Source organism: Mercenaria mercenaria, chromosome 7, assembly GCF_021730395.1.
Source record: "Mercenaria mercenaria strain notata chromosome 7, MADL_Memer_1, whole genome shotgun sequence".
Taxonomy (NCBI): Eukaryota; Metazoa; Mollusca; class Bivalvia; order Venerida; family Veneridae; genus Mercenaria; species Mercenaria mercenaria.
Window position 1 is genome coordinate 9,187,944 of NC_069367.1, and position 27,518 is coordinate 9,215,461.

Sequence of the window (27,518 nt, forward strand, 5' to 3'; positions counted from 1 at the left end):
ACTTTACTAAGTGGGAAACACTTCTTCTCTCTTCCGGGTTGCTTTGTTACTTAATGGTGAAAAGTTTTAAGAAAACCGTCTGCGCTAGAAGTTTTAAACATGTGCACAACGGTATTATATTTTATATCAAGGGCGCTACTTAATGATTCAGGGTAAGTAATAAACTTTTGATGATTCTTCAATAATATTCTGTCTTCGTTCTAAAATGTACGGAATCCTGTTTGTGTTGTCTGTCGTCTTTTAGGTCGAACAGAGACAAGTCAATAGTAAATTGGAAATAACTACTTATGATGCAAAAAGTGTTCATAATATAGAGATCAGAAAATGTTTCAGTTCTAATAAATATTACATTCATCTTATGCTTAGATCTTTATTATAGTAACCATCATATATTGTCATATATAAAAACAAAACAAACACGTTGTCAGTATTGACATATCAAGGGAATGACTTGTCATTACGTTTTAACTCGACTATTCGAAGACAAAGTAGAACTATTGGATTCACCCGTACGTCGGAGTTGGCGTTCAAGTTTGGTTTACCTTTTAGCTCGATTTTTCGAAGAATAGTCCGAGCTTTTCTACTTACCCTGGCGTAGGTTTCGGCGTCGGCGTAGTCGTCACACGTTGGTTAAAGTTTTGTATGGAAGTACGTATAACTATCATTCAAAGGCATATAGCTTTGAAACTTATTTTCTTCTTTATCTAGGTCAATTAAAAACCTCACTGGGTCAAATCCCATAACACTAACATGTATATTTGGCAAATTATGCCCCTCTTTTGACTTAGAAAATCCTGCTTAAAGTTTTGCATGCAAGTCACTATCTCAAAAACTAATGCAGATATTAAATTGAAACTTCACATGTGTTTTCGGGGTTATAAAATCTAGGTGAAAACAAGTCCCATAACTCTGACATGTAATTTGGCCAAATTATGTCCCCATTTGAACTTTGTAAATCCTGGTTAAAGTTTTGCATACAAGTACATATAGCTATTATTTGAGGGCATTTAGCTTTGAAACTTATTTTTGATTTTTCTATGTCAATAGCCAACCGCACAGGATCCATTACTCTGACATGTATTTTGGGCAAATAATGCCCACTTTTAGACTTAGAAAATCCTGGTTAAAGTTTTGCGTGCAAGTTACTATCTCTAAAACTAATGCAGATATTAATTTGAAACTTAAACTGTGTTTTCGGGGCTATAAAACTAGGTGATAGCATCGATTTTTATAACTCTGCATGCATTTTGGACAAATAATGCGCCCCCTTTTGGACTTAGGAAATCCTGGTTTAAGTTTTTCATGCAAGTTGAAAAGCTAATGCAAATATTGAATTGAAACTTCACTGGTATTTTCAGATTTTTTAAAATTCAGTCTAGTATCAAGTACCATAACTCTGACATTTATTTTGCAAAATAGTGTCCCCTTTTGAACTTTAAAACTTCTGGTTAAAGTTTTGCATGCAAGTTACTATCTCTAAAACTAACACAGATATTAGATTGAAACTCTATATAGTAGAAAAATACCACGAAACGCGAAAATTTATTAAAATTTTTTTTTTAACTCTGTTGGCGATAATTTCTTACTCCTGATTTCTATAGTATTTATCATTTTTAGCTCATCTGATTTTTTGAAAAAAAATGATGAGTTATTGTCATCACTTGAGCGGTTGTCGGCGTCGGCGTCGGCGTCGGCGTCTGCGTCGGCGTTGCCTGGTTAAGTTTTATGTTTAGGTCAGCTTTTCTCCTAAACTATCAAAGCTATTGCTTTGAAACTTGGAATACTTGTTCACCATCATAAGCTGACCCTGTATAGCAAGAAACATAACTCCATCTTGCTTTTTGCAAGATTTATGGCCCCTTTTGTACTTAGAAAATATCAGATTTCTTGGTTAAGTTTTATGTTTAGGTCAACTTTCCTCCTAAACTATCAAAGCTATTGCTTTGAAACTTGGACTACTTGTTCACCATCATAAGCAGACCCAGTACATCAAGAAACATAACTCCATCTTGCTTTTTGCAAGATTTATTGCCCCTTTTGGACTTAGAAAATCAGTTTTCTTGGTTAAGTTTTATGTTTAGGTCAGCTTTTATCCTAAACTATCAAAGCTATTGCTTTAAAACTTGCAACACTTGTTCACCATCATAAGTTGACCCTGTATAGCAAGAAACATAACTCCATCCTGCTTTTTGCAAGATTTATGGCCCCTTTTGGACTTAGAAAATCAGTTTTCTTGGTTAAGTTTTATGTTTAGGTCAGCTTTTATCCTAAACTATCAAAGGTATTGCTTTAAAACTTGCAACACTTGTTCACCATCATAAGTTGACCCTGTATAGCAAGAAACATAACTCCATCCTGCTTTTTGCAAGATTTATGGCCCCTTTTGGACTTAGAAAATATCAGATTTCTTGGTTAAGTTTTATGTTTAGGTCAACTTTTTCTCTTAAACTATCTAAGCTATTGCTTTGAAACTTGCAACACTTGTTCACCATCATAAGCTGACCCTGTACAGCAAGCAACATAACTCCATCCTGCTTTTTGCAATAATTATTGCCCCTTTTTGACTTAGAAAATCATTTTCTTGGTTGAGTATTATGTTTAAGTCAACTTTTCTCATAAACTATCAAAGCTATTGCTTTAAAACTTGCAACAGTTTTTCACCATCATAAGTGGACACTGTACATCAAGAAACGTAACTCTGTTCTGCTTTTTGCAAGAATGATGGCCCTTTTTAGACTTAGAAAATCATGGGTAGGACAATATTTCTATTACACAAAAAAATCAGATGAGCGTCAGCACCCGCAAGGCGGTGCTCTTGTTATATGAATATGGAGCAACTTTTTTTTCGAAACTATATAGACATTTTAGCTCGACTATTCGAAGAATAGTCTAGCTATTCTACTCACCCTGGCGTCGGCGTCACACCTTGGTTAAAGTTTAAAGGCATATAGCCTCAAAACTTATTTTTCCTTTTTCAATGTCAATTACCAACCTCCCTGGATCAAATCCCATAACCCTGACATGTATTTTGGCCAAATTATGTCCCTTTTTGAACTTAGAAAACTCTGGTTAAAGTTCAACATGCAAGTTCCTATCTCGAAAACTGATGCAGATATTGTATTGAATCTTCACATATGCATCAAGTCCCATAACTCTGACATGCAATTTGGCCAAATTATGCCCCCTATTGGACTTAGAAAGTTCTGGTTAAAGTTTTGCGTGCAAGTACATATGGCTAGAATTTAAAAGCAAATAGCTTTGAAACTTTTATTTCTTTTTTCTAGGTCAATAACCAACCTCACTGGATCAAGTCTCATAACTCTGACATGTATTTTGGGCAAATTATGTCCCCTTTTGGACTTAGAAAATTCTGGTTAAAGTTTTGCGTGCAAGTACATATGGCTATCATTTAAAAGCATATAACTTTGAAACTTTTTCTTTCTTTTTCTAGGTCAATTACCAACCTCACTGGGTCAAGTCCCATAACTCTGACAAGTATTTTTGGCAAATTATGCCCCCTTTTGGACTTGAAAAATTCTTGTTAAAGTTTTACATGCAAGTTACTATCACCAAAACTTACGCAGTATTGACATAAAACTTCACATGTGTCTTCGGGGTTATAAAACTAGTTGATAGCATCTAGTCAAATAACTCTTACTTGAATTTTGGCCTTTGGACTTAAAAAAAACCTGGGTAAAGAGATTTGAAATTTATTTTTTCTTTTTCTAGATCAATTATCAACCTCACTGGGTCTAGTCCCATAACTCTTACATGTGTTTTGGGCAAATTATGCCCCCTTTTGAACTTAGAAAATTATGGTTTAAGTTTTGCGTCTGCAAAACAAATGAAGATATTAAATTGAAACTTCACTTTCACTTCGGCGTTATAAAAGTAGTTGATTGCCCCAAGTCTCATAAATCTGACATGTATTTTGGGCAAATTATGCTCCATTTTGGACTTAGAAAACTTCTAGTTAAACTTTTGGTTGAAACTCTATTGATATTTCAACATTGATTAATATTCCTGCTTCTGTGACAACGATTTGAATAGTCGAGCACTGGCTGTCTTACGGACAGCTCTTGTAACATTTAGGGTACTTTTCCTTTTTCTGTGACAACGATTCGAATAGTCGTGTATTGGCTGTCTTACTGACAGCTCTTGTTGCATGTACGCTCTTATCTCAGGATGCGCTTGTAGGAATGGATGGAAACTTCACACACTTATTCACTGTTTAAACTAAATACCATGCACAGGTTCAATAGCTGTTTCGCTTTTTAGAATGTTATGCCCCTTTTTCGGCTATCTGACATGTAAATACACAGAATCCATAACTCTGCTGTAAAGTTTTAGAAAGTTATGTCCCTTGTTTGAGTTTTATATTCATAATATTGACATGGCTGTTGAATGACTGTCGAGCGTTAATGTCCTCCGACAGTTCTTCTTAAATCATACATTTAGCAGATGTTTCTGGAAGGGTTTCAATCCAGTTTGAGTCCATATGGGAAGGTAATAGAAGCATGCCATACATGAACGTGTAGTTAAGTGTCCGATCTAGATCAGGTACCTGAATTGCTCTTTAATTTCTTTTCGTATAGGCTCAATCTAGCTTGCAAACCATCAGACTTAAACATTGTTATAATAGTGATAGTTCAAGAGCGAACGCTGCCTGGTCATCTATCTATATGACCTCCTAGGGCAACACAATTACCAAATCTTGACCAAACCTTATTATCATAAAAACTTATCCCTTTTGCAGGGCATAAGTGGCAGGTTCCTGTTATTTAGGAACTTGCACTTTCAAATTAGTAACTCGAAATTTACAGATACGTAACTCAAAATTTCGTGTGACTTATTTAAAATTCGACGTATCTTTAAATTACGAGTTACGTTACTCGAAATATTTGAAATAGTATCTTTAAATGTTGAGTTACTCAGTCGAAATTTCTAGTTACTATATCACAATTTCGAGAGTTATTAAAACATATTCGGATCACTAATATTCGCCGTATATATACAGCCATATATGGTACAATCTTGTAAGAATTTGAATCATATGTCGAAGTATTATCTACCCTAGCTTCAAAAGGTAGCACAAATTTCAAATTGTATCCAGAGCGAACACTGCTTGGTCATCTTGTATTACCCTCTAAGGCTACCCGAATAAAAGGAAATTTTCTTCTTACAATGACCAAATTTGATTTGTTGACCGCTTGTTGGATCTATCAAAATTGCTTGAATGGTTTTGGTGTCATGATAGCTGAAAAAAAGAAAAAACATTATATTACGCTTAACAAACTTCTTAATAGATGTTACCAAAACATGGTCAAAAGCAAGACCAAGACGTTAGAGTCTTCCTAAGGTTAGTGGCTCAAACCCATAAATATCACGAGACCATGAAAATCACATGCCAGTTGAAAAGAAATTCAAATACTGTTTTCTTGCTTTCGATTCTCTTAAATTTTATTAATTTTATACATTATGTCTATCACATTAGCTTTAAATCACTTAAAATACTCAAAACAGTTTCAATAACTATTTTCAAATGATGAAATGAACCAAAACCTTGAAAAAATGTTTGGGCTGCAGAGGTATCATCACTGTAAGGGGCGACCACTGCGTAGGAGACTGTGGAAGCCCAACATAATTTAAACAGTGGAAAAGTATAACAAATTAAAAAAAAAAAATTTTTTTCTTGTGGCTTCCAAAACCAGCAGGCGCCAATGCGTGTGGTGAAAATGACTCGACGTGAATATAGAATAAAGTACCTTCATACCTGTACATGTACTTCTATTTAAATGTTCTTTTACGAAATTTGACACCATTGAGCAACGTAATACACTCATGTCACTTTGTTCGCTAAGGGCCATTATTTCTGCAAATCTATTTTGGTACACTTCATAGTGCAGATAAATCAGTCGGGTAAAAAGATTTACATTATCGGGCACAACTTTACCTTCGAGTTTAAAGAAGATGATGGGTTTAAACATACTTATTCCTAACAATATACATATTTATATTTCTTTACTAACATTACAGTTGCAGTTGATTTAAAGGATTTGAATGAAATACAAGTCTTATAGAGTTCTTCTCCTAGAAAGAAGAAAACTAATGTGTATTCTGTGATCAGAGCTCTACAAATTTGGAATAAACCCATTTTATATAAACTTAATACTGAGTGATGAAATTGGATTTAACAACCTTTTAGGTAAACTCGATAATTTTTTGTATTTCAGTTTTATTGTTGTTTTTAGCTCACCTGAACAATGCTCAGGTTAGTTTTTCTGATCGCTCGATGTCCGTCGTCTGTCGTCTATCGTCTGTCTGTCTGTCGTCTGTCAACATTTAGCTTGTGTATGCGATAGAGGCTGTATTTTTCAACTGATGTTCATGAAATTTGGTCAGAACAATTACCTTGATGAAATCTAGGCCGAGTTTGAAAATGGGTCATCTGGGGTCAAAAACTAGGTCTCTAGATCAAATCAAGGGAAAACCTTGTGTATGCGATAGAGGCTGTATTTTTGTGCTCCCCCCTCTCCTCCCCACCCCCCCCACCCCCCCATGAGTGGTGGGGGCATATAGATTTGGTCTTGTCCGTGCATCCGTCCGTCCATCCGAAGTTCGTGACGCACCTGGCTCGAAAAGTATTTGATATGAATTGATGAAACCTTGCATGAGTCTTTATCATGATATGAACTTGCGCATCTCCTATTTTTTGTCTGGCTCCGCCCCTATTTTCAGGGTTATGGCCCCTGAAATATTCAAAAATGCACATTTTTACCTTGTGACACGCCTAGCTCAAAAAGTATTTGATATAGATTCATGAAACCTTGCAACAGTCTTAATCATAGTATGAACTTGCGCACCTCCTATTTTTCATCTGGCTTTGCCCCCTATTTTCAGAGTAATGGCCCCTGAAATAGTCAAAAATGCACATTTTCAGCTTGTGACATGCCTAGCTCAAAAAGTATTTGATATGGATTCATGAAACCTTGCAACAGTCTTAATCATGATATGAACTTGCGCACCTCCTATTTTTCATCTGGCTCCGCCCCCTATTTTCAGAGTTATGGCCCCTGAAATAGTCAAAATTGCACATTTTCACCTTGTGACAGGCCTAGCTCAGAAAGTATTTGATATAGATTCATGAAACCTTGCATCAGTCTTAATCATGATATGAGCTTGTGCACCTCCTATTTTTCATCTGGCTGCTCCCCCTATTTTCAGAGGTAAGTCCCCTGAAATAGTCAAAAATGCACATTTTCACCTTGTGACATGCCTAGCTCAAAAAGTATTTGATATAGATTCATGAAACCTTGCATGAGTCTTAATCATGATATGAACTTGCGCACCTCCTATTTTTCATTTGGCTCCGCCCCCTTTTTTCAGAGTTATGGCCCAAGAAATAGTCAAAATTGCACATTTTCACCTTGTGACATGCCTAGCTCAAAAAGTATTTGATATAGATTCATGAAACCTTGCAACAGTCTTAATCATGATATGAACTTGCGCACCTCCTATTTTTCATTTGGCTCCGCCCCCTATTTTCAGAGTAATGGCCCCTGAAATAGTCAAAATTGCACATTTTCACCTTGTGACACGCCTAGCTCAAAAAGTATTTGAATGTAGATTCATGAAACCTTGCATGAGTCTTAATCATGATATGAACTTGCGCACCTTCTATTTTTCATTTGGGTCCGCCCTCTATTTTCAGAGTTATGGCCCCTGAAATAGTCAAAAATGTACATTTTCACCTTGTGACACGCCTAGCTCAAAAAGTATTTGATGTAGATTCATGAAACCTTGCATGAGTCTTAATCATGATATGAACTTGCGCACCTCCTATTTTTCATTTGGGTCCGCTCCCTATTTTTAGAGTTATGGCCCCTGAAATAGTCAAACATTTTGAACGGAGAGCAACGTTGACGTTGAGCTGTTGTCCGAAGAATGCCGATTGCCTACCGGGAATACGTAATCACACGGAAATTACCGAATGGCATTACGGACACACTGCCTCAAAGTTGTGCCTTTATTCTATCTCATACAGTATTTCAGCAAATACAATTGTACCTTCTATTTTATCCGTGCATGATTATCTTCTTTTTTGTATAAAATAAATGTTCCTCATCCTTGTCATAAAGGGTTATGTTATATTATGATTATAATTATTCTTTATTGGATTTAAAAATAAGGATGAGAATCCTCGTCAAATTATTATCAGACTTGCTCCGAGTTTTATTCTTTTCTTCATACAGTCTTTAAGCAAATATACAATTTCGCGTGGCCGCCTTCCATCCGGTGGCCTGTTTATTTAATAACATGTGTGTTTTTGCTGGTATTTTTAATAGAATTTTCAGCACACGACTACGTACATGTAAACGTATTTTGCTCGAACTGGAAGTGTTTTCTCCAAAGGCTTTAATAGAAAAAACAATGAATAAAATTCAGACATTTTATACAGAATTCAAGTCCATCCTGTCATTTGAGGAATCCGGACATTCTTCCGAATACTAGTTTTCAGTCAAGTACGAGACCAATTAATTAAAACGTTTTCAAAAACAGTGACAATTTTCCATTAAAATTAGACCTTGCAAGTTTAAAGTGCTCTCTGTTGGCAATAGTTTTTTTTCTTCTGATTTCTATAGTTTTATTATCTTTACATGATTACGGAGCAACTTTCGTTAGAATAAAAATAATAAATCAAAATCAAAAGTGTCAATATCATATTTTACAAATGTATCTGACACTGATTCGGTTTCTGCATAACTATTTTTACTTCATAGTTTATACGCGAAGCGGGCGCAAATCTTGCGCATGTGCAGAACGCTTTAGAAGTGTTGACGGTCATATTTCGTGAAAGTCCTTTGTTAAATTAATTAAATTATTTATATAGTTGGTAGTAAATAATTTAATTAATTTAACAGTCCTTTGTTAAATTAATTAAATTATTTAAATAGTTGATGATAAATAATTTAATTAATTTAACAAAGGAATATGCGTGTATCAGTTGCAAAATAGGATTGGTGTTATTAATTTGGACAAAAGTTTAACCTATAAAGTGTATGATATAAATAACGAACAGACGCTACTTTTATGAATGAATAGGTTATTGTCGTCGAATAACTAACATTTTAAACTTTCGTAGCCACTTAGCGTAGTATCTTTATATCTATATTTTTACTACACCGTTTATCGGAGATTGTCCAATTAGCAAGTGTGCAAACGGTGGTAAGTTTTATCTTCCCTAAATGGAAATTACTTCTAAGAAAAACGACTGAACTTTAAACGTATTCGCAACGTCATTATATTTTTATCAAGGGCGCTACATAATTATACGGAATAAGTAATAACCTTTTGATGATTTCTCATTGATAATATGTCTTTGTTCTAAAATGTTAGATGCCCGTTTGTGTTATCCGTCGTGTTTTAGGTCGACACGAAGCACGACAGGGCGCGCTACAATACGACAAGGCACGATGCACGACATTAGTGTCGCAAAATTGTGTCATATTGTCACCTGTTGTATCGTGTGTCAAACGTCGTGTCGCATTGTCGTGCGTCGTGTTGCTTGCCGTCCGCCTTACTCGTCTATGTCGGTGTACGACTTGCGATACTACGCGCCACAAAAGGAAACAACGCGCAGTACGACACAAGACTAGTCGATAGTAAATTGGAACTATCACTTATTTTAACCTTAGAAAAAGTTTCATAATAAAAAGATCAGAAAATTATTTCATTCCGATAAAAAATCAGATCCATTATTTCAGCTTATATCTGGACATAATGTTATGTGTACTATATTACCTATCATGTATTAAAACAAAAGAGAACCTTTTTAATATTTACCTCGAAAACTGACATTTAAAAGAAATGACTTATCACCAATTTTTTAGCATGACTATTCGAAGGCGTGACCTCAAGACCTCCCCCAACACTCTCGGTAGGTGACTCAACTGATTCTCACCTTCATGAATACAATCAAAACTTTCCTTGTTAAAGGCGTGAACCGTTATGCAATTAAAATTGAGTGTACTTTATCCCAGAGAGAAATACTGGAAAACCTATCACAGTTCTCAGATATCTATTGAAAGGGTACAAATCTCAGTTTCTATTATCTTATGGGTGCTTGGATGAGTCATTTGATTTGAAAACATGATCATGTCATAAATTATATTAGTATGTAACGCACAACATATTATGCTTATTAGCGTTGCGTTTTAAGGGAATTAAATTTCAATATATAAAAGACTACAAAAACATACAAAAATATAAATTTATTGTCCTAAGAATTACATGTCTTTGTATAACAGCTAAATTAAATATATACTTCAGGTTACACCAAAATACAACATTATCATTGTGATAAAAATATATGAGCCGTGCCATGAGAAACCCAACATAGTGGGTTTGCGACCAGCATGGATCCAGACCAGCCTGCGCATCCGCGCAGTCTGGTCAGGATCCATGCTGTTCGCTAACGGCTTCTCTGATTGCTATAGGTTTTGAAAGCGAACAGCATGGATCCTGTCCAGACTGCGCGGATGCGCAGGCTGGTCTGGATCCATGCTGGTCGCATACCCACTAGGTTGGTTTTCTCATGACATATTAGAATGAAACTAGTAAATAACAGGAATGACAATTGAAAATTCAAGACTGATGAAACAAACTATTTATGTATATGTAAGCATGTTATATAAGATACTTCGTGGACCTCACAATGTAAATATTTCTTTTATCTTTGGTTATCTAATACATGATGTAGATGTTCATAAATTTAGTTCATTTATTCATATTTAGTTTAGTAATATGATATCTTAATGATTAAAATTAAATGATTAAAATTAAATTGATTTGCCCTTTAAGATTTTTGTGGAATGCTCCCTCATACGTGTGTCTGTTGGGGGTGGGGGGGCATATAGTGTTGCTGCCTGCCATACGTCCGTACTTCCCAAAATCTGTGTACAACCCCTCCTACACTATTAGCCTGTCAGTGATTTGTTTCAAACTTTCACAGATGAACAAGCTTGAGGTGCAGATGACCATAAAGGAAGGATTTTTTTCTGTGATTATTGTCGAGACCGCTGGCGGTGAGCTCGAAATAGTTGTCACAATGTCGATTTGGTGTATATGCGTGCGTGTGCCCGTCAGTCCGTACATGCGTGCGTGCGTCCGTCCGTCCGAGCCTGTCCGGGCTGTAATTTATCCATGGATCAAGGGATTCTTAAATAACTTGGCACATATGTTTACCTCAATGACACGGTGTGCCGCGTGCAACGACCAGATTGGTAGCTTAAAGGTCAAAGTCATACTTAGAGGTCAAAGGTCAAAGCTTGGTGCTGTTTTTCTTGTCCTGGCTGTAACTCAGCCATGGATTGAGGGTTTCTTAAATTACTTGGCACAATTGTTTGCCTCAATGAGAGTAGTTAAAAGGTCAAGGTCACACTTAGGGGCCAAAGGTCAAAAGTTGGTGCAGTTTCTCTTGTCTGGGCTGTAACGTAGCCAGGGATGGAGATGTTCTTAAATAACTTGGCAGAAATGTTTGCCGCAATTAGTTCTGTGCCATTGGGCATCTAGTTTTCACTGCGGTTATGGTACTTTGATAGAATAGTTTTGCTATACAGAATAAAGAGAAAAACATTGTGTGCCAAACTCCTCAAACACTATTGGAAGGATTTACTTAAAATTTCACAGATAAAGGTCCTTCATAGACGACCTTAAACAATGGACTTTTTCTGTGGCTATTTTTCTAGACTTATGGCCCTTTCTTAGTAAAACCTCTGCTATGTAGATGATGGCGCAGTATGTGGGGGCATCCGTGTCCTATGGACACAATTCTAGTTTGTAACAATTTCCTTCCTTTAAGGATCTCATATCTTTTTTTCTGAGCCTTGTATATTGAATGTGTGCAAAATGTAATTGAATAAATTTTGTGTCAAAGGTTGTAATTGATTATGGTCATGAATTAACCTTTTAGAAATTATTCTAAATCTATTTGATTTGAGTAAATAAAACATCGCTTCCCTGTTGTGACCTCTTTTTAAGTTAATTTAAGTCGACAAGTCATGTGTCATCCTGTTTTGCTTCCGCATACTTCATAACAAGTTAAATACAGATTTCCATGCTTTTTTCATAAAAAAATCTTTTCACACTCAGTTGTAATAATAAACATACCGTAAATATCAGATTACGCCCCTCATTATGCCCCCACACATTTATGTGGGGGTATATAGCGTTGCTGCTGTCCGTCCGTACGTACGTCCGCCCGTCCGTCTGTCGGTACATCCCGAAATCTTGTGTGTCCAACTCCTCCCACACTATTCACTGGATTTGCTTCAAACTTTCACAGATTAACAACCTTTTCCGCAGTTATGGCCCTTTGATAATTTTGCTATATAGAATATAGAGAAAAACCTTGTGTGTCCAACTCCTCGAACACTATTGATAGGACATGCTTGAAAGTGTCACAGATTAAGGACCTTTATGTGAAGATGACCATAAATAATAATCTTTTTTCTATGGTATTTTTTTCTAGAGTTATGGCCTATTCTTAATTTCACAATATAGGCCATAGTGAAGAAATTTGCTGTGTTCAACTCCTCATACACTTTTTGAAGGAATATATTCAAAGTTGCTCAGATGCATAACCATACCATTTGCTTCAAACTTTTAGTTGAACATCCTTCATGTGAAGATGGTCTGTACTAAAAACTTTGCTATTTAGAGGATGGCACAATTCTGGTCTTAAGGATAATGATAATGCATATTATTTCGTGTTATAACATCTAGCTGCTAAATCCTGATGAATTGATTGGTTCCAGAGCCCGGAAGGGCGAGGGAACCGATATATTCCGGGGGATGTTACGTGTGTTTTAGTACGTAATGAACATGAACTAACGCTATTCTAGCAGGAAACGTGTAAAAAGCTAGAAAATAAATACATTGTCCATCTCCATGAAATGCGCGTTTTTTCAACGTTGTTGTATAACGTTGGCGCCATTTCCTATTGAATTATCCATTATGGAGCCAATATACGTTTACTGTCCATTTAACCCTTTCAAAAGATGCCAAAATTACGTCGATGGTGTCGAAAGGCGTTAGAGAAACCTGACGTCAGTGGTTACGTTATGGTTAATTGATACGTTCATTGAGTTGGTTTTGCATGTGGTAGAATAAAGTTTTTCAAATTGTAGTAAATGAAAAAAATGAAACCTTCGTAAAGCCATTCGTAAGCAGATAGTTCCATATGCTAAGCAGTTAATAACTGTGGAAAAAATAAATAATTCGGATAATCTAGTTCACTGGGTTTTGAACGTCACTATGTTGATTTTGATCTCTCCAAATTTCCCTACATTATATATATGGATAATAACATATAGCTTTCCTCTGTTGTTAAATATTCTAGTAATAATTCAAGATGACGTAACGTTTGATAACGTTTGTTAATGGTGTGATATATGACGATTTTAAAAGGTGAAAAAGCTTAAACTTGTGCGGAAATGAAATGCTACTGGGAAGTGAAAAGCGTGAATCATTGGTAGACAATATGCGATATTAAACTAGAGTTATTTCTCTGCTCGGGTATAGAAATCGGAGATAACGTCCAGGCTAACAGGGTCAATGCTCAGATCGGTTCTGTTCGACAAATTATTAAGCTTTTTAAATTGCCTATTTTTATGAAGTAAAAGCAAATCTGATGTGGCTGCATAATGATTTCCAGAGACATATTGCCACACTTAACTGCCCTAACAAGAATGCGCTACTATGTTCCAAAACTTTTATCCAAAGTATGGCTGCTGCTGTCTGTTTTTTTAGCAAAATGATAACCCATCTAATTTATGTATCAGTTTTTCAGATTGATTAAAAACCACCTTAAGTATTTAAAAAAATTTAGTTGTATTCAATAAGATCAGTTGCATGTTCGTTCTACATTAACATAACACATAGTTTGCTTTCGTTTTTTCTTTTGCCTTTATGGCATACAATATATGGAAATCAATAAATATAACACTCAACATTGTCAGGATACGCCTTTAGTATCTTGAACAATGGTTTGGGTCCAATCGCTAAGGTGACTATATCTTAGACTAGCTGACAAACGATGTAGAATATCCTTTGTTAAAACGTAAAGCTGGTGAGACCAAATATCTTATATATAGAATTTTCCTCTGGCTACCATGCCTAAATGATTCGTGTACCAATGATTCGTAAATGATTTTAATTATGAGCTAGACAATTTCAGGGATCAGGCAATTCACTAAATGTTTCAAACTAACAATTTTCAGTTAGCTCAAACTCCTATAGGCTGGAGACTCTATACTTGACTGGTCTTTTTGTTGAAGTTCCCGTCAGACAATGTCTTTGAATCAACAACATACGAGTCCTATCGCATAGATGCTCGGCCTCTGTCCTCTCAAACTCTATATGATTGCCCTGACTCCTGGATGCTCAGCGCCTATATGCTATCATATGTAGCATTCAACTACCATATAGGTATATCCCCGATGTCTTGGCTGACTTCGCCAGGCCAGTAATGCTGAACTGTCTATAAGCTGGAACTCTCTTACTATCTCAGTAGATTACCAAACTCTGGGTTTCTGTCTCAGCTTTCCAATGCTCAGCCTATAGTTGCTATAGTCTGTGGCATTCAACTATCAAAAAGGTAAAACTCATATGCGCTGGCCCTATAGCTCGAAACCTTGTTGAAATTCTGCAACCCTTCTTTAGTCTTATGAACTTCAAACGTCTTCTTTTTTAATAATTTATCCGCCCTGACAGGGTAACTGCAATAGTCTCCTTATCAAGGTACTGGGATAAATTATTAGTTGAATCCTCGATGTGTCTTCTTTGACCGCTGGATACCGAATGCTCTCTCTGTCATCCACCTACCTATTTATACCTCAGCAGACGTGCTATTTATAGAACTTGTTTCTGATTGGTCCAAATTTATACAAAGTATTTTACAACGAGTACTTGCTCTAACAAATATCTGGTTCCATTTAACTGTCGTATATAACATAGTGTGTGATGCTGGGATCCAGCTATCAACATGATAAACCCAAATTAGCCACAAATGACCCAAAATTCTATTGTTAACAGCAATTCAACAATAATTATAGCGATGATAGCATGAAAAGGGAGTCAAGCACTATCTGTGCTTATGTGTAACATTATAAATATATTAAACATACAAATTATTCTGACAAACATATAACAGATGCTTAATATATTCATAGCCACCGAGATATTAAAGACGATATATACTTTTCTAAATATATCAAAACAGTATAATTTCTTTCAACCTACGTAAAACTGTAAGAAAACATTTTATCTTCAATGGGATTTTACGATATTTCTCAAGGACATATTCTAGTTACTGTATACCCTTATAATCAGACTCCTCTGAGCAGCGAATACCACCTTGTAAAGACGAATATTTTCTTTCTCAGTTGAAGTAATTCATAGTAAATTAACTTCTCAAGAACATTTTTATCTTCTTTGGGATTTTACGATATTTCTCAAGGCCATTCTAGTTACTATATACTATCTGATAAAGACACCTCTGAAGAGCGAATACCACCTTGTAAAGACAAATATTTTCTTTCTCAGTTGAAGTAATTCATAGTAAGTTAAATTCTCAAGAACAACAACATCTGTACAACAAATACATTTCCGTCTTACCAGCGGCGTCCGCTCTAGAGGTTGCACTGTGAATGCGTTGCATGGTGATTTGCTGAGTTAAACCATATGTTTTAAACTGCATTTTACATACATACTAAGTTTAGTTACCATTAACAGTGTTACTTGATTCCTTACAAGATTCCTTCTAGTATTAACATACATGTATAGCAGCTACATTATATGTAATTCTTATATTCTCTGCAAGTGACTGAAAGAAGTTCCTTGCATGAATCCGAGGTGGGCGACGTGACATGATTCTGTCTCCAGTATAAATCATTATGTTGAAAATATGTCTCGATGTGGGATGCAACACCTTCCCAGTTTTAAGCATTTTGTTTATTCCTGTTGAACTAAGTAGATGGAAATGATGTACTGATACAATTCAATGAAACTTATCAGTTTTCCATTCATTCAATCTTTCTTCCTCTTCCTCCAGGATATCATCCTACAACTTCGAAAATTTTAAGTAATTTGTTTTAGCCTGTTGAGCTAAATAGATGACAGAGATTTACTGTAACAATTAAAGGTATCATCGTTTTTTTATTCATTTAAAACGGATATGGCATTCTTTCTTTCGTTGCATGTTCTTTTAAATATGCGTGTAAAACTTACTTCAGAACAAAAGGTCAATAATTAAAAATTAAATAACTAAGACAGGGTTTATGTGATGTAAACACAAAATGTACAACTACGAACTGAACTGTAACAAAGCTACCTCTGTATTCTTAGAACTATGCAAAATTGCAAATATCACAAAATTATGCTAAAAAGCACAGTAGCTATGGTTGGCATGAGATATTATGACGTTCTTGTCTGGACCTTTTTGATTACAAAACTTGGATTGTGGCGGATGTTATATGACCGAAAGATATTAAGATATAATTGTACTTTTAAAATTATTTTATGCACATTTAACCGTAGTTTTGGCAGAATTTTTATTTGTTAAATGTCAGGTCAGTCTATGTTTACGTAAAAGAAATATCATTTACAAATATGCAGCTCCAAAGAAATATTCACGGAGAAAAAAATCAAATAATTAAAATTCAACAAAACCACATCTAATTAAACATATAAATGATATATTAAAATTTGAGTGTGTATAATAATTATAAGGTTTATTGTAACAAAGGTATGATACGGAATCGGATTCCCATCCAGCACATACGGAATTTGATTTCTGTCAATATGTAATTTTTTTTGTGAAACACAAGCCGCATTTTAACAAAATATATCGAGGTATTTATAGTCGCACTGCAGCAAATAACTGCATCCTATCCAATAAATTTGACCCGCAATTTTCCGTAACGTCATGTTTTAACGAGATTGCTCGAAAATGTTATATCTAACTCTGGAATTGATTAAGACTGTCGGATAATTTGGATAAAATGAAATGACTACTACACGAAATTTTCGTTAAAATGTCTTAAGTAAATATATCAGTTAGGTTTTTCCGCGCCTGCATACACTGATAACCATAACAATAAATTCTCGCTTAAATATGTTGTTATTATTACTTAGATCGCGATCATATATCTTCTTTATATTTATAGAAAAAATATATACCATATTTCAGATATTTCTTATTTAAAATGAAACGAACAAGTACAGGTTTCATGTTTGTATAACTATAACACAATTGAAGTAGTTTCAATAGCAAGGAACATTCCTTGAATAAAAACGATGAAAAGAAAAATATTTCAACAAGATACTAATTTGTCCGGGTTTTTTTAATGAACATGTACTGTACTGTGAACATATTGATCTGACAATTCTCGTGCAGTTTGATGAGCTTGAATTAATTTTTTAGTTTTTAAAGATAACATGCTACGTTGAATAACGTCTAGGTAGCCATCACTACACTCTTTTGTTATTTGTTCAATGATTTTCGGTATCTTGATGTTAAGAACATTTTATTTTGACATTTCTTCTTTAAAGATTCGAAGTCTCTATACAACTTTTACTGTATGATATCTTTGATCAGACTTACTACATTCAAACGACTGAAATTTATTTATTATTACGTACGTTGACGTCTCTTGTGTAATGTAATCTCAGAACTGACTTCATGATTTGCTTGTAACGTTTTGTATATTATGTCCATAGCAATATTTATATACAGGAGAAATATTTTGTGTCTGAGCTCGAAAAAAAAACAGTTGACTTCAGTCAGTTGAACGGTGTAAATGTTCTGTTCAGACCGGTGTCATTCGGCCCAGGGCACTCAACGTAATAAAAGTAATCGCCTAAAATCACAAGTGGTTAAAACACCCGAAAATCGGTTTTATTATAGGATACGTGTAACAAATATTTCACGTTTCAGTAAACATGAGCATTTCTGTTGCCGTCAGGTCGTCTATATCTAAATTTCAGCTTTTATAGGAGATCTGAATTTAATTTATTAAACTTAAAACATTTTCTGTTGTCATACAATATGCATTATTTCGCATTGACAAAAGTTCTTCCCTCAGTGATTCAGTTATAATTTGGGATTTAATATTTATCAAAGGTTTGATAAGTAGGACTTTTTGCATTCAGGAGCGGCTGGAGTTTCTAAAATTCTTAAATAACATGCTTCAAATAATAAAATCAAGACTTAAGTATTATACTTGGTCTTAAATGTTATATACAAGCAACCTGCGTTAATGTTTTAATCGTTTTTCATAATTTTAAATTTTAGGTATTATCTCTAAATGGTAGTCACTTATTTGAAGCCGAAGAACACTTTAATGTCAAAAATAAGTGAGATAATGAATAGGCGTACCAATATGTGAAATTCTAACCTACTCGACAAAATAACTCGGAAATCGTATTGAAAGCCGACATTTCAAAGCGTGACAAATACCATTTCATGAAACTCTAATGATTTTGTTTATCAAAAGAAACGTGAAATGTTTTATGTAGGATTTAGATACGAATATTAAATTGATCAACAAGAAAGTTTTCTAGTTTTATACGATGCATAGGAATGAATATTACATCACAAAGATACTAAATTTGACAGTTAAATGACATGAAAAGATTGGCTCAATATCGTTGTTTTGAGGTAAAGAATTGGAGAAATAATGGTTTCGCTTTAATGATCATATTGTATGTTGTCTCACTGAAAGTTATTTTCGGACTTTCAGATTCGGATAAGTCTCTTTGATCATCCTTAAAGCAGGACAAACAGTATTTTGCATAGATATATTTCCGGCGTTTCATATACAACCAGCCGTTTATAAAACTCACCCATGGGAAAAGCAGAGTCAAAGCACGAATGGACACCTTCAAGGAAACCTTGCCAAGAGGTGAGATTATTTCTGAAAAAAAATCAGTAGAAAAATAATTGTATCATTTTCCTGATTTAAACAAACAATTAACGTTACCCTAAGTTGTCAACAAACAATTAAGGTTACCCGAAGTTATCAACCATCAATTAACACAATCCAAAAAAGGTTTGGTTTTCCAAAGAAATGTAAGCAAAGCATATAATATTAAATCCAAAGCAAAGTGGTTTGTATTCCTACGATGATGTATTTATACATTTGTTTTATCTCTTGATCTAAATATACAAATGTATTTGTTTTGTTTCTGTTTCAGGATGAAATGCCACATCCGAAACAAGTTAAAACGGATGATGGTTCCTATGTATGGATTGTTGAAGACATGGATCTCTTAATGCGATTCGTTTTCCTAGGGTCAGACACTGCGTACAGTGCATCAAACAAACATCCAGAACGAAAGTATGCTGAATGTATAGACAGGTCAGTGAACAGAGCAAAATGTATACATGTATTACCGGGTATTTGCAAAATGATGTTTACGGCGTTTTAGTCGCAATACGAGTACAAATCCTCGCTCTATGTAATTTGTTAAAGTTATACATGTAGTAAAAAAACTTTATTTATCATCATGGACATTTTATTATATAGTCCGTGCGTCCGTTCGTCTGTCTGTCCGCCCGTCCGTCATATTTCATGTCCGTAGCATAACTCGTATACCATGTAGGTATTGACTTTAAACTTGGCATAAAGGTAGGTGGCGATGAGGCAATTTACCAAGCGTATGAATCAGGTTAGTAGATTAAAGGTCAAGTTCACAACTGGAACTGAAAGGTCAAATTTGTCCTCCATATTTCGTGTCCGGAGAATAGCATAATAATAATTCACGTTATTGACTTCAAGCTTGGCATTTAGGTAGGTTGCAATGAGACGATGTGCAAAGTACATGAACAAGGTCTGTAATTGTAAGGTCAAGGACAAATCTGTCCGTCTTATATTGTGCTCAGATCATAACTTTATTACTATTCAAGGTATTAACTTCAAACTTGGCATATAGGTAGGTGGTGATGAGACAATGATCATAGTTTATAAACTTCGCCGGTAGGTCAAAGGTCAAGGACACATACTGAGTGCAATTCTACCCTTTGTATTTTGTGTTTAGAGAAAAATTTCAAAACCATTCAAGTTATTGACTTTATACTTGAACTACAGGTGAATGGGGATGAGGTGACAAACTACATTACTCCCCCGCACCGCATCCCCGCTCCCCATAAAAATCACTAAATAGTTTAGTGCCTTAGTATTTGAGCGCACGAATTCACTCATGTCGTTAGGTCAAAAATCAAGGTTTGCGAAGCTCTTGTAATTTTGCAGGTTTCAGTTAGTTATAAATACATACAATGCTCGCTGGAACATCGATCATTCATTGGTATTAGTAGTTCCCTATATGTTCATTGATGTTACCATAATACTAGAATGGGGTTTCACTTTTCGTGCACCGGGTATAAATTTCATATTATAATATCTTTTAGATTGATTGTCAAAGGAAGAGGAGAAGATGTTGTGCGTCTTATATCAACAATAAGTCATTGTGGATGGGCTCCAAGGCAGAATTATTTAATATTTGCACTTGCAGTTTGTGCGAGATCTAACAACATTGTAACTAAGAAACTGGCTTACGACGAGCTGTACAACATTTGTCGTACTCCGACCCACTTTTTCTTGTTTGTTCATTATTGCAAACAAGAAAGTGGTTCATCAAAGGGCTGGGGAAGAGCTCATAGAAGGGCTGTATTAAAATGGTACGAAGACAAAAGTAGAAACCCTGAAGGTCTTGCGCGTCTTTTGACAAAATATAAAGCACGTAAAGTGGCTACAAATGATGGAAAGGTAGAGAGTTGGTCTCATAGGGACATTTTTCGACTTGCTCACCCATCACCATCTGATGATCTGATGAAACTGGTGATGAATTTTGTCCTGAATGGCTGTGGGAAAGCTCAAAATCTTGCGTCCAAGGAATCAGAAAATACTGACAGAGTTACGAAGTTTTTGACTTACATTGAGGGAACAACGAAAGCAAAGAAATGCACTGATGAAAATGATATGGTAGAGCTTATAAAGAGATATAGGCTAGAAAGAGAACACGTTCCAACGCAAATGGTGAACTCAGAAAGCGTTTGTGAAGCACTTATCCAGAACATGAAGCCTGAAGCTAAGATTCGCAATATCGGCATGCTGTCTGCCAAAGGCTTTTGTGGTGAAAATTCCGACATCGAAAAAGAAATAGTAGAGACGCTTACAGATGCTAAGATTTTACATGACGCAAGGGTACATCCTCTAAAGGTGCTATCGGCGTTATTGACGTACGAAAACGGAAAGAGCACAAAAGGGAAATTAGAATGGACTGTGAATAAGAATATTGTGAAGGCTCTGAACGAAGCTTATTATTTATCTTTTGATGTCCTACTTCCAACAAAGAAGAGTTTCCTGCTTGCAGTCAATGTAAGCGACAAAATGAAAGATCCATGTGAAGGCTGTCCCGCAGTGAAATGTCACCAGGCTGCGGCCGCGATGATGATGATGACCGTTCGAACTGAAACCAAATGTAAGATATTTGGGTTCTCTGAAGCTTTGACACGAATTCGCATTGCCAAGACAGACACACTTTCTCAGATTGAAGAGAAAATGGATTCGCTGCAAGGGGGAAAAGCTGATAGTGCACTACCAATGATGTGGGCCAAAGAAAACAAAAAGAAGATAGACGTTTTTATCGTGTACACTGACAACCTGCGTACCAAAGGGCAAGTTCATCCATCAAAGGCCTTAAAGGACTATAGAAACGAAATGAATATACCTGAGGCGAAACTAGTTGTGGTGGCGATGGCACCTAACAATTATACAGATGCAGATCCTGAAGAAACTGTGGTAACGGCTGTAGAAAATCTCCGTACTGAAGAACCTGAGAAGCCTGATTACGGAGCGATAAACATTGTCGGTTTTGATGCTAATGCGGCCATACTTATAGCAAAATTCATTCGCGGAGAAATATAAATTATGCACCCAAGTGGCTTGAATAATTGACGTTTTGTTTTGTAACTCTCAACGGCTTATCGGTCGAACAGCTACTAAGCAAGTATTTCAGAGAAAGTAAATGCTGTCCTATGACAACGAAATTTGATGTGTCTAGTATGGTGGCTAATTTTGAGATATTATATATAAGAACGACCGGAATTTGTTTTTCTTGAATAAATTTAACCGGTATTACCGCCTTTGAGCGACCTGCGTCCACGCCGTGTCGATCTCTTACGCACGTAATGGTGACACGGGGCACCGTATGTAAACATGCAGAAAGATGTTTTGTATTACTTTAGATAAAGCATTGTACACTGTGCCGGTAAATCATTTTCATTAGGTATCCAAAGCACCTTAAGGTAGATGACCTTTTGGAAAAGACGCCATATCCTTTTTCTTTCAAGGTATAATGTAAATCATTCACGCTTCGTTAGTCACATATTCCCAATTGATTTGTAGCGTGTAAATTTCATACCACCTACCTGACGTCACCAATGACATCAAGTTAATGAGTGTCTTACCCAGCCAAAAGAACAAAATGTTTCTCATTACGTTGCTAAAATGCAGATGTAACAAACAAATTAGTTTCGCGATGACAAATAGGCACTCGCCTTATTGCGCTCTAATTTCGTGCAAAATCTTTGCTAGTGAGATCGTGCATTTTTCCGATACAAATCAAATAACCCATAAATGCAGACATCACAATATCATAATTATAAGGACGTGTTTTAGCTCATACGGCAGGAATCACCCGGTCGCAGTCATTATGAGAATTTTCAGTTTAGGTCACATAGACGGTTTAGATATTTTACGATTGGTATCTTATGTTTCATTTAAAACAACTTATCAAGTAAATTACATGAATCTAGTTTCCACTGAAATGTTTTAATATCTTGCAGAGATATCAACATTGAAGTGTGCAGTTAGAAAAACAGTTCAGTGTAAACTTTACCTACTACATTTTTCTTTGTTTCCAATATCAAACTGCACTAGAGCTGTCCTACTTGACCTGGCATCAACGTCTGCGTCCTTCCGCGTCCACGTCTTAGTCAAAGTTTTGATGCGCTTATCTCTGTTATTATTTAATGGAATTGCTTCCAGCCTTAAATAGATTTTCCTAATCATCACTCATATCATATGGCACAAGAACCATAAGCCGCGCCAATTTTCATGAATTATCCCCCATTTTTACTTAGAATTGCAGGTGCCTTTTCACTCTATCTCAGTAATATCAGACTATATGCTGTTTAGAAAGAATGGGTGGTCAGATCTCAGTTTAGTTTGACTATGTGTCTGATCAGCGTAGAAGGTCTATAATTATGTATATACTTATTTTAACATAGGAGGGTTACGTTAAATCCTAATACAATTTTCTAATTATGACGTTTTGATATTCGCTCTATCCGTTGATATTTTAATGTTTTTTTCTTTAGAATTAAGATATGTTAGTGTGTCCGTGCCTTATATTTGATAATTCGCTATAAGCGTATTCGATGTAACCGTTTTGTTTTACATAGAATAAAGAAGTGGGAAGACGGGACGTTTGAAATTGTTTCTTAGAACCGGAAATTCGTTATAACCATGTTCGCTATTAGAGAAGTTTTGTATAATGAGAGATGTTTGCTTTCCTAGTTTTTTTTAGCTCGACTATTCAAAGAATAGTAGAGCTATTGGACTCGCCCGTGCGTCGGCGTCCGCGTCCCGATTTGGTTAAGTTTGTGTATGTAAGCTGGTATCTCAGTACCAACTAATGGGAATGGATTGAAACTTCACACACTTGTTCACTGTCATCATCTGACATGCACTAAGCAGGTCCCATAACTCTACTTCGCATTTTTTTTCAAAATCATGCCCCTTTTTTGCTTAGAAGTATTTGGTTAAGTTTTTGTATGTAAGTTGGTATCTCAGTATCCACTAATGAGAATTGATTGAAACTTCACACGCTTATTTACTGTCATGAGCTGTCATGAGATGTGCAGGTCCTCTGCTTTGCATTTATTTTCAAAATATGCCCCTTTTTCGACTTAGCAGTTTTTGGTTAAGTTTTTTAATGTAAGCTGGTATCTCAGTATCCAGCTAATGGGAATGGATTGAAACTTCACACACTTGTCCACTGTCATGAGCTGATATAAAACACTATGCAGGTTCCATAACCCTGTTTCCCATTTGTAGAAAATTATGCCCCTTTTTCGACTTTTGTATTCATTCAATTGAAAAGGTTGTTGAATAGTCGAGCGTTACTGTCCTCCGACAGCTCTTTTTTCTTTTTTTTTTTTTTTTTTTTTTTTTGCTAAACTTTATCTTTATATTGAATAATAGATTTACAGTTACTACGAATGTTCTAATATATATTTGCTTGCTTTTTATACGCCCGTCTGAAAGGCGGGACTATTATAGGAACTCTTAGGGTGGTTCTGGGACGATCTGTGTATGAAAAGAATTGGAACCACTGCCTTACCCTTGCATGATCGTAAGAGGTGACTAATAGGGTCTTAACACTTGGTTTTGCAGTAACTCTGTGCAAATTTTGACTTCATACCTCATGTTTTTATTTTGATGTAAATGAAAAGTGAAACCAAAATTTATAGTCCTGTTTGGCGCCATATAACCTATACTGTGTTGGTGCGCCGTAAACCCCCCCCCCCCCCCAAAAAAAAAATAATAAATGGTGGTGGGCGGGCGTCGGAAGGGCGATCGGCCGGCGTCCACAAACATTTCTGGAGCGTTTCTTCTTCATGCATAGAGGGATTTCGATTTAACTTGGCACAAATGTTCACCATCATGAGACAAAGTGTCGTGTGCAAAAACCTGGTCCCTAGGTTTAAGTTCAAGGTCACAAAGGCCAAAAGTCAACTACAAGAGAATGACTCTGTCTGGAGCATTTCTTCATGCATGGAGATTTTGATGTTACTTGGCACCAAAATGTTCACCACTATGGAGCACCCTTGGTTTTAGAATTACTTACCTTTATTGTAACTAAAAATAGCTAAAATTGTAACTGTTTTTATTTCTGGCCGTTGGAAAAAACCAAGACCACTTTTCTGTGTTACAACATGCATGTTATATCCATTTTAGGTGTATTTTGACCCAGCTCTACCCGGTAAGAAGTTTTGTGTGCAGTTATATTATTTAGATTTTTTAAGGATTAACTTCCCTTTGTTGTTACTATAAATAACTTATATCATAATTTTTTATACTGGTAAAATCCATATGCAAATAGAGGTGCTAGTGTGTAGCAATTTGATATGACGGGCGTATATTGTGGCTTTCTGGCACTCTTGTTCAGTATCGGTATCTGTATGATATTTATTCATTTTGTGATTTTTAGAGGAAAGGGTATCAGCAAAACATGTATATATTGTTTAGAGGACAATGTTTTGCATGTCAAAAAAGCATGCCTAATATACCATTACATAGAATGAAGCCTTGTTCCCACATGCGGATTCTGAATTCAAGCTCTTGTAATGGCAATCAGTATGTAAATACATAAATATTCAAGAGAGTAAATAGAATTGTTATGTTTGTGTCATTCCCCATTATGCTTCATTTTTATTATTATTTGTTTTATATTGATGACTCATTGTTACTCTAAAGCCTGTCCTAGGTTTGAGACATTATGTATTTCAATCAGTTATTTAGTTATAGTCTATGGTTTTCTAGAAGGTTCAAGCAACAGGCTGTTTACATTATTGTAAAGTCTGGATTATTCTGGATTTTTCCAGAATCTTCTTTTTATTCTTTGTGATACATGTAACATGAAATTGCTGGAACCTTCCATGATGCTTTAAATTTCGACACTGTTTGAGGGCAGGGAAAAACCTAAGTAACATTTTACTGAAAAACGTTCAAGTATTTTTAGAAAGCAAAATATTACCAGTTGTGCTTTAAAAAAAAAGAAATTTATCTTTAAAGTGAGGATTTAAGTTTGTTGAATAAACTAAATACAGTTTGAATACTATGAGGAATTCGGAATTATTACTAATTGGATCGAATTTTACTAGGACAGGATTTGGAATATTCTTGCATATCAGACTAGATTTTACGGCTAGTTGACATTATAAAGGCATTTTAATTGTTAATATTCGTTATAAACTTCGTTATTGTTCTTTTACCTTTAGTTCTTTAAGTAAGAAGAATATGTTACCCCTAGTCCTAACAATAATAAATGGGACCCTCCGAGGCCGAGTGGTTTAGGTCGCTCTGACTTCAAATCACATGCCCTTCACCGATGGTGGTTCAAGCCTCACTCCGAGTGTTGCATTCTTCATGTGAGGAAGCCATCCACTGGCTTACGGAAGGCCGGTGGTACTAACAAGGTGCCCGCTCGTGATGAAATAATAAACGGAGGGCATCTTGGGTCTTCCTCCACCATCAAAGGTGGAAAGTCGCTGTATGACCTGTAATTGTGACGTTAAACCCAACAAAATTAAAATAACGAAATTAAAAATGTTCACACTAATAAAGAAAGAATGTCATAGAATTTTTATAAGGTTATCGGGTATCTTTTCAGATTGGTGAATATCTCTAGAACAGTCAATAATGACAGGAATAACTAATGTGGTTTTCTGTATGTGACCATCAGAAACATAAATAAAAAGTGTTATTTGTTGCTATGTATGCACTTAGCAGATGTTCAACGCTGATTTGTTTTTAAAAAATCCTTGCACATAACCTACTGTTTCAGTCAATTTCAATAATGAGCAATACTACGCTTGTAAGTTATGTCATTTAAGGTAGCCAAACGTCATATTTTGTCCACATGTGATAAGTTTACAGACAATATTGATTGAAAGGGCATAACTGTTTCAGTTATACTAGAGTTATTACCCTTGAATCAGTTAATACTGCTCATTTGCATATATATTTATAATAGTTTTATGCTCTCTGAAAGGAAACATATAGTCGCCGCTTCTTCCGTCCGTGCCGCAATTCTTGCTCAGAGTATTTCTCAGCAATCACTAGTTGGAATATAGTGAAACTTTATAGGACGCTTTACTATCAATAGGAGATGCGCACATTGTCTTCGTGGTTTGGTCGGTGAATTTTTAAAGAGTTATTGCCCTTTGGTTATTCAATAGGAGTATACTAGTGTACAGTTCTTGTCCGCCAACCACTGGAATTTCGTGAAACTACATAGGAAGTTTTACTATTAAGAAGAGACGCGCATATTTTCTTCATGTTAAGGTCGAATGATATTTCATTGAGTTATTGCCCTTAGATTATTCAACAATAGTATACTATAAAACAATCCTTGTCCGAAGAATTTGTCAGCAACCAGTGGTTGGAATTTAGCCATGTGTTAGAGGAAACTTTATTATCTTAATGAGAATTTCATACTATCTTCTTGTACTGGTCAGATGATTTTTCACAGTGTTCTTGACATCTAATTATTCAACTATATTATACTAAGGTACATTTCTTGTCTGGAGTATTCCACAACAACCAATGGTTGGAATTTATTGTAACTTCATAGGAAACCTCACTTTCATGATGAGATGAACATATTGTTTT

General features: G+C 35.5%; 2 protein-coding genes across 3 annotated transcripts in view; both read left to right on the plus strand.

The window, feature by feature from the left end:
• LOC123555027 (RNA-binding protein RO60-like) lies at positions 1–26,112 on the plus strand. Of its 2 annotated transcripts, none has more exons than XM_053547511.1 (4): positions 1–152; positions 18,801–18,962; positions 19,255–19,418; positions 20,468–26,112. In XM_053547511.1, exons 2-4 carry the CDS (start codon positions 18,906–18,908, stop codon positions 21,984–21,986), a joined length of 1,740 nt encoding a protein of 579 aa, XP_053403486.1. In that variant the 5' UTR covers positions 1–152; positions 18,801–18,905; the 3' UTR covers positions 21,987–26,112. The 2 variants fall into 2 exon arrangements, with proteins under 2 accessions (XP_053403486.1, XP_053403487.1); XM_053547512.1 differs by lacking the exon at positions 1–152 and adding an exon at positions 16,077–16,201.
• The window catches only part of LOC123556074 (uncharacterized), a 41,188-nt gene continuing 13,901 nt past the window's right edge, over positions 232–27,518 (plus strand). The window contains exon 1 of the mRNA XM_053548949.1: positions 232–648. Coding sequence (XP_053404924.1) covers positions 643–648 — 6 coding nt within the window. The 5' untranslated portion in view covers positions 232–642. The remainder of the gene's footprint in view (positions 649–27,518) is intronic.

Excerpts from the sequence above, each read along its gene's own strand:
- LOC123555027 (XM_053547511.1), top strand. The coding sequence starts at position 18,906 with ATGGGAAAAGCAGAGTCAAAGCACGAATGGACACCTTCAAGGAAACCT. Across the intron at positions 18,963-19,254 it reads CAAGGAAACCTTGCCAAGAG|GATGAAATGCCACATCCGAA; the intron begins GTGAGATTATTT and ends TTTCTGTTTCAG. Across the intron at positions 19,419-20,467 it reads TATGCTGAATGTATAGACAG|ATTGATTGTCAAAGGAAGAG; the intron begins GTCAGTGAACAG and ends AATATCTTTTAG.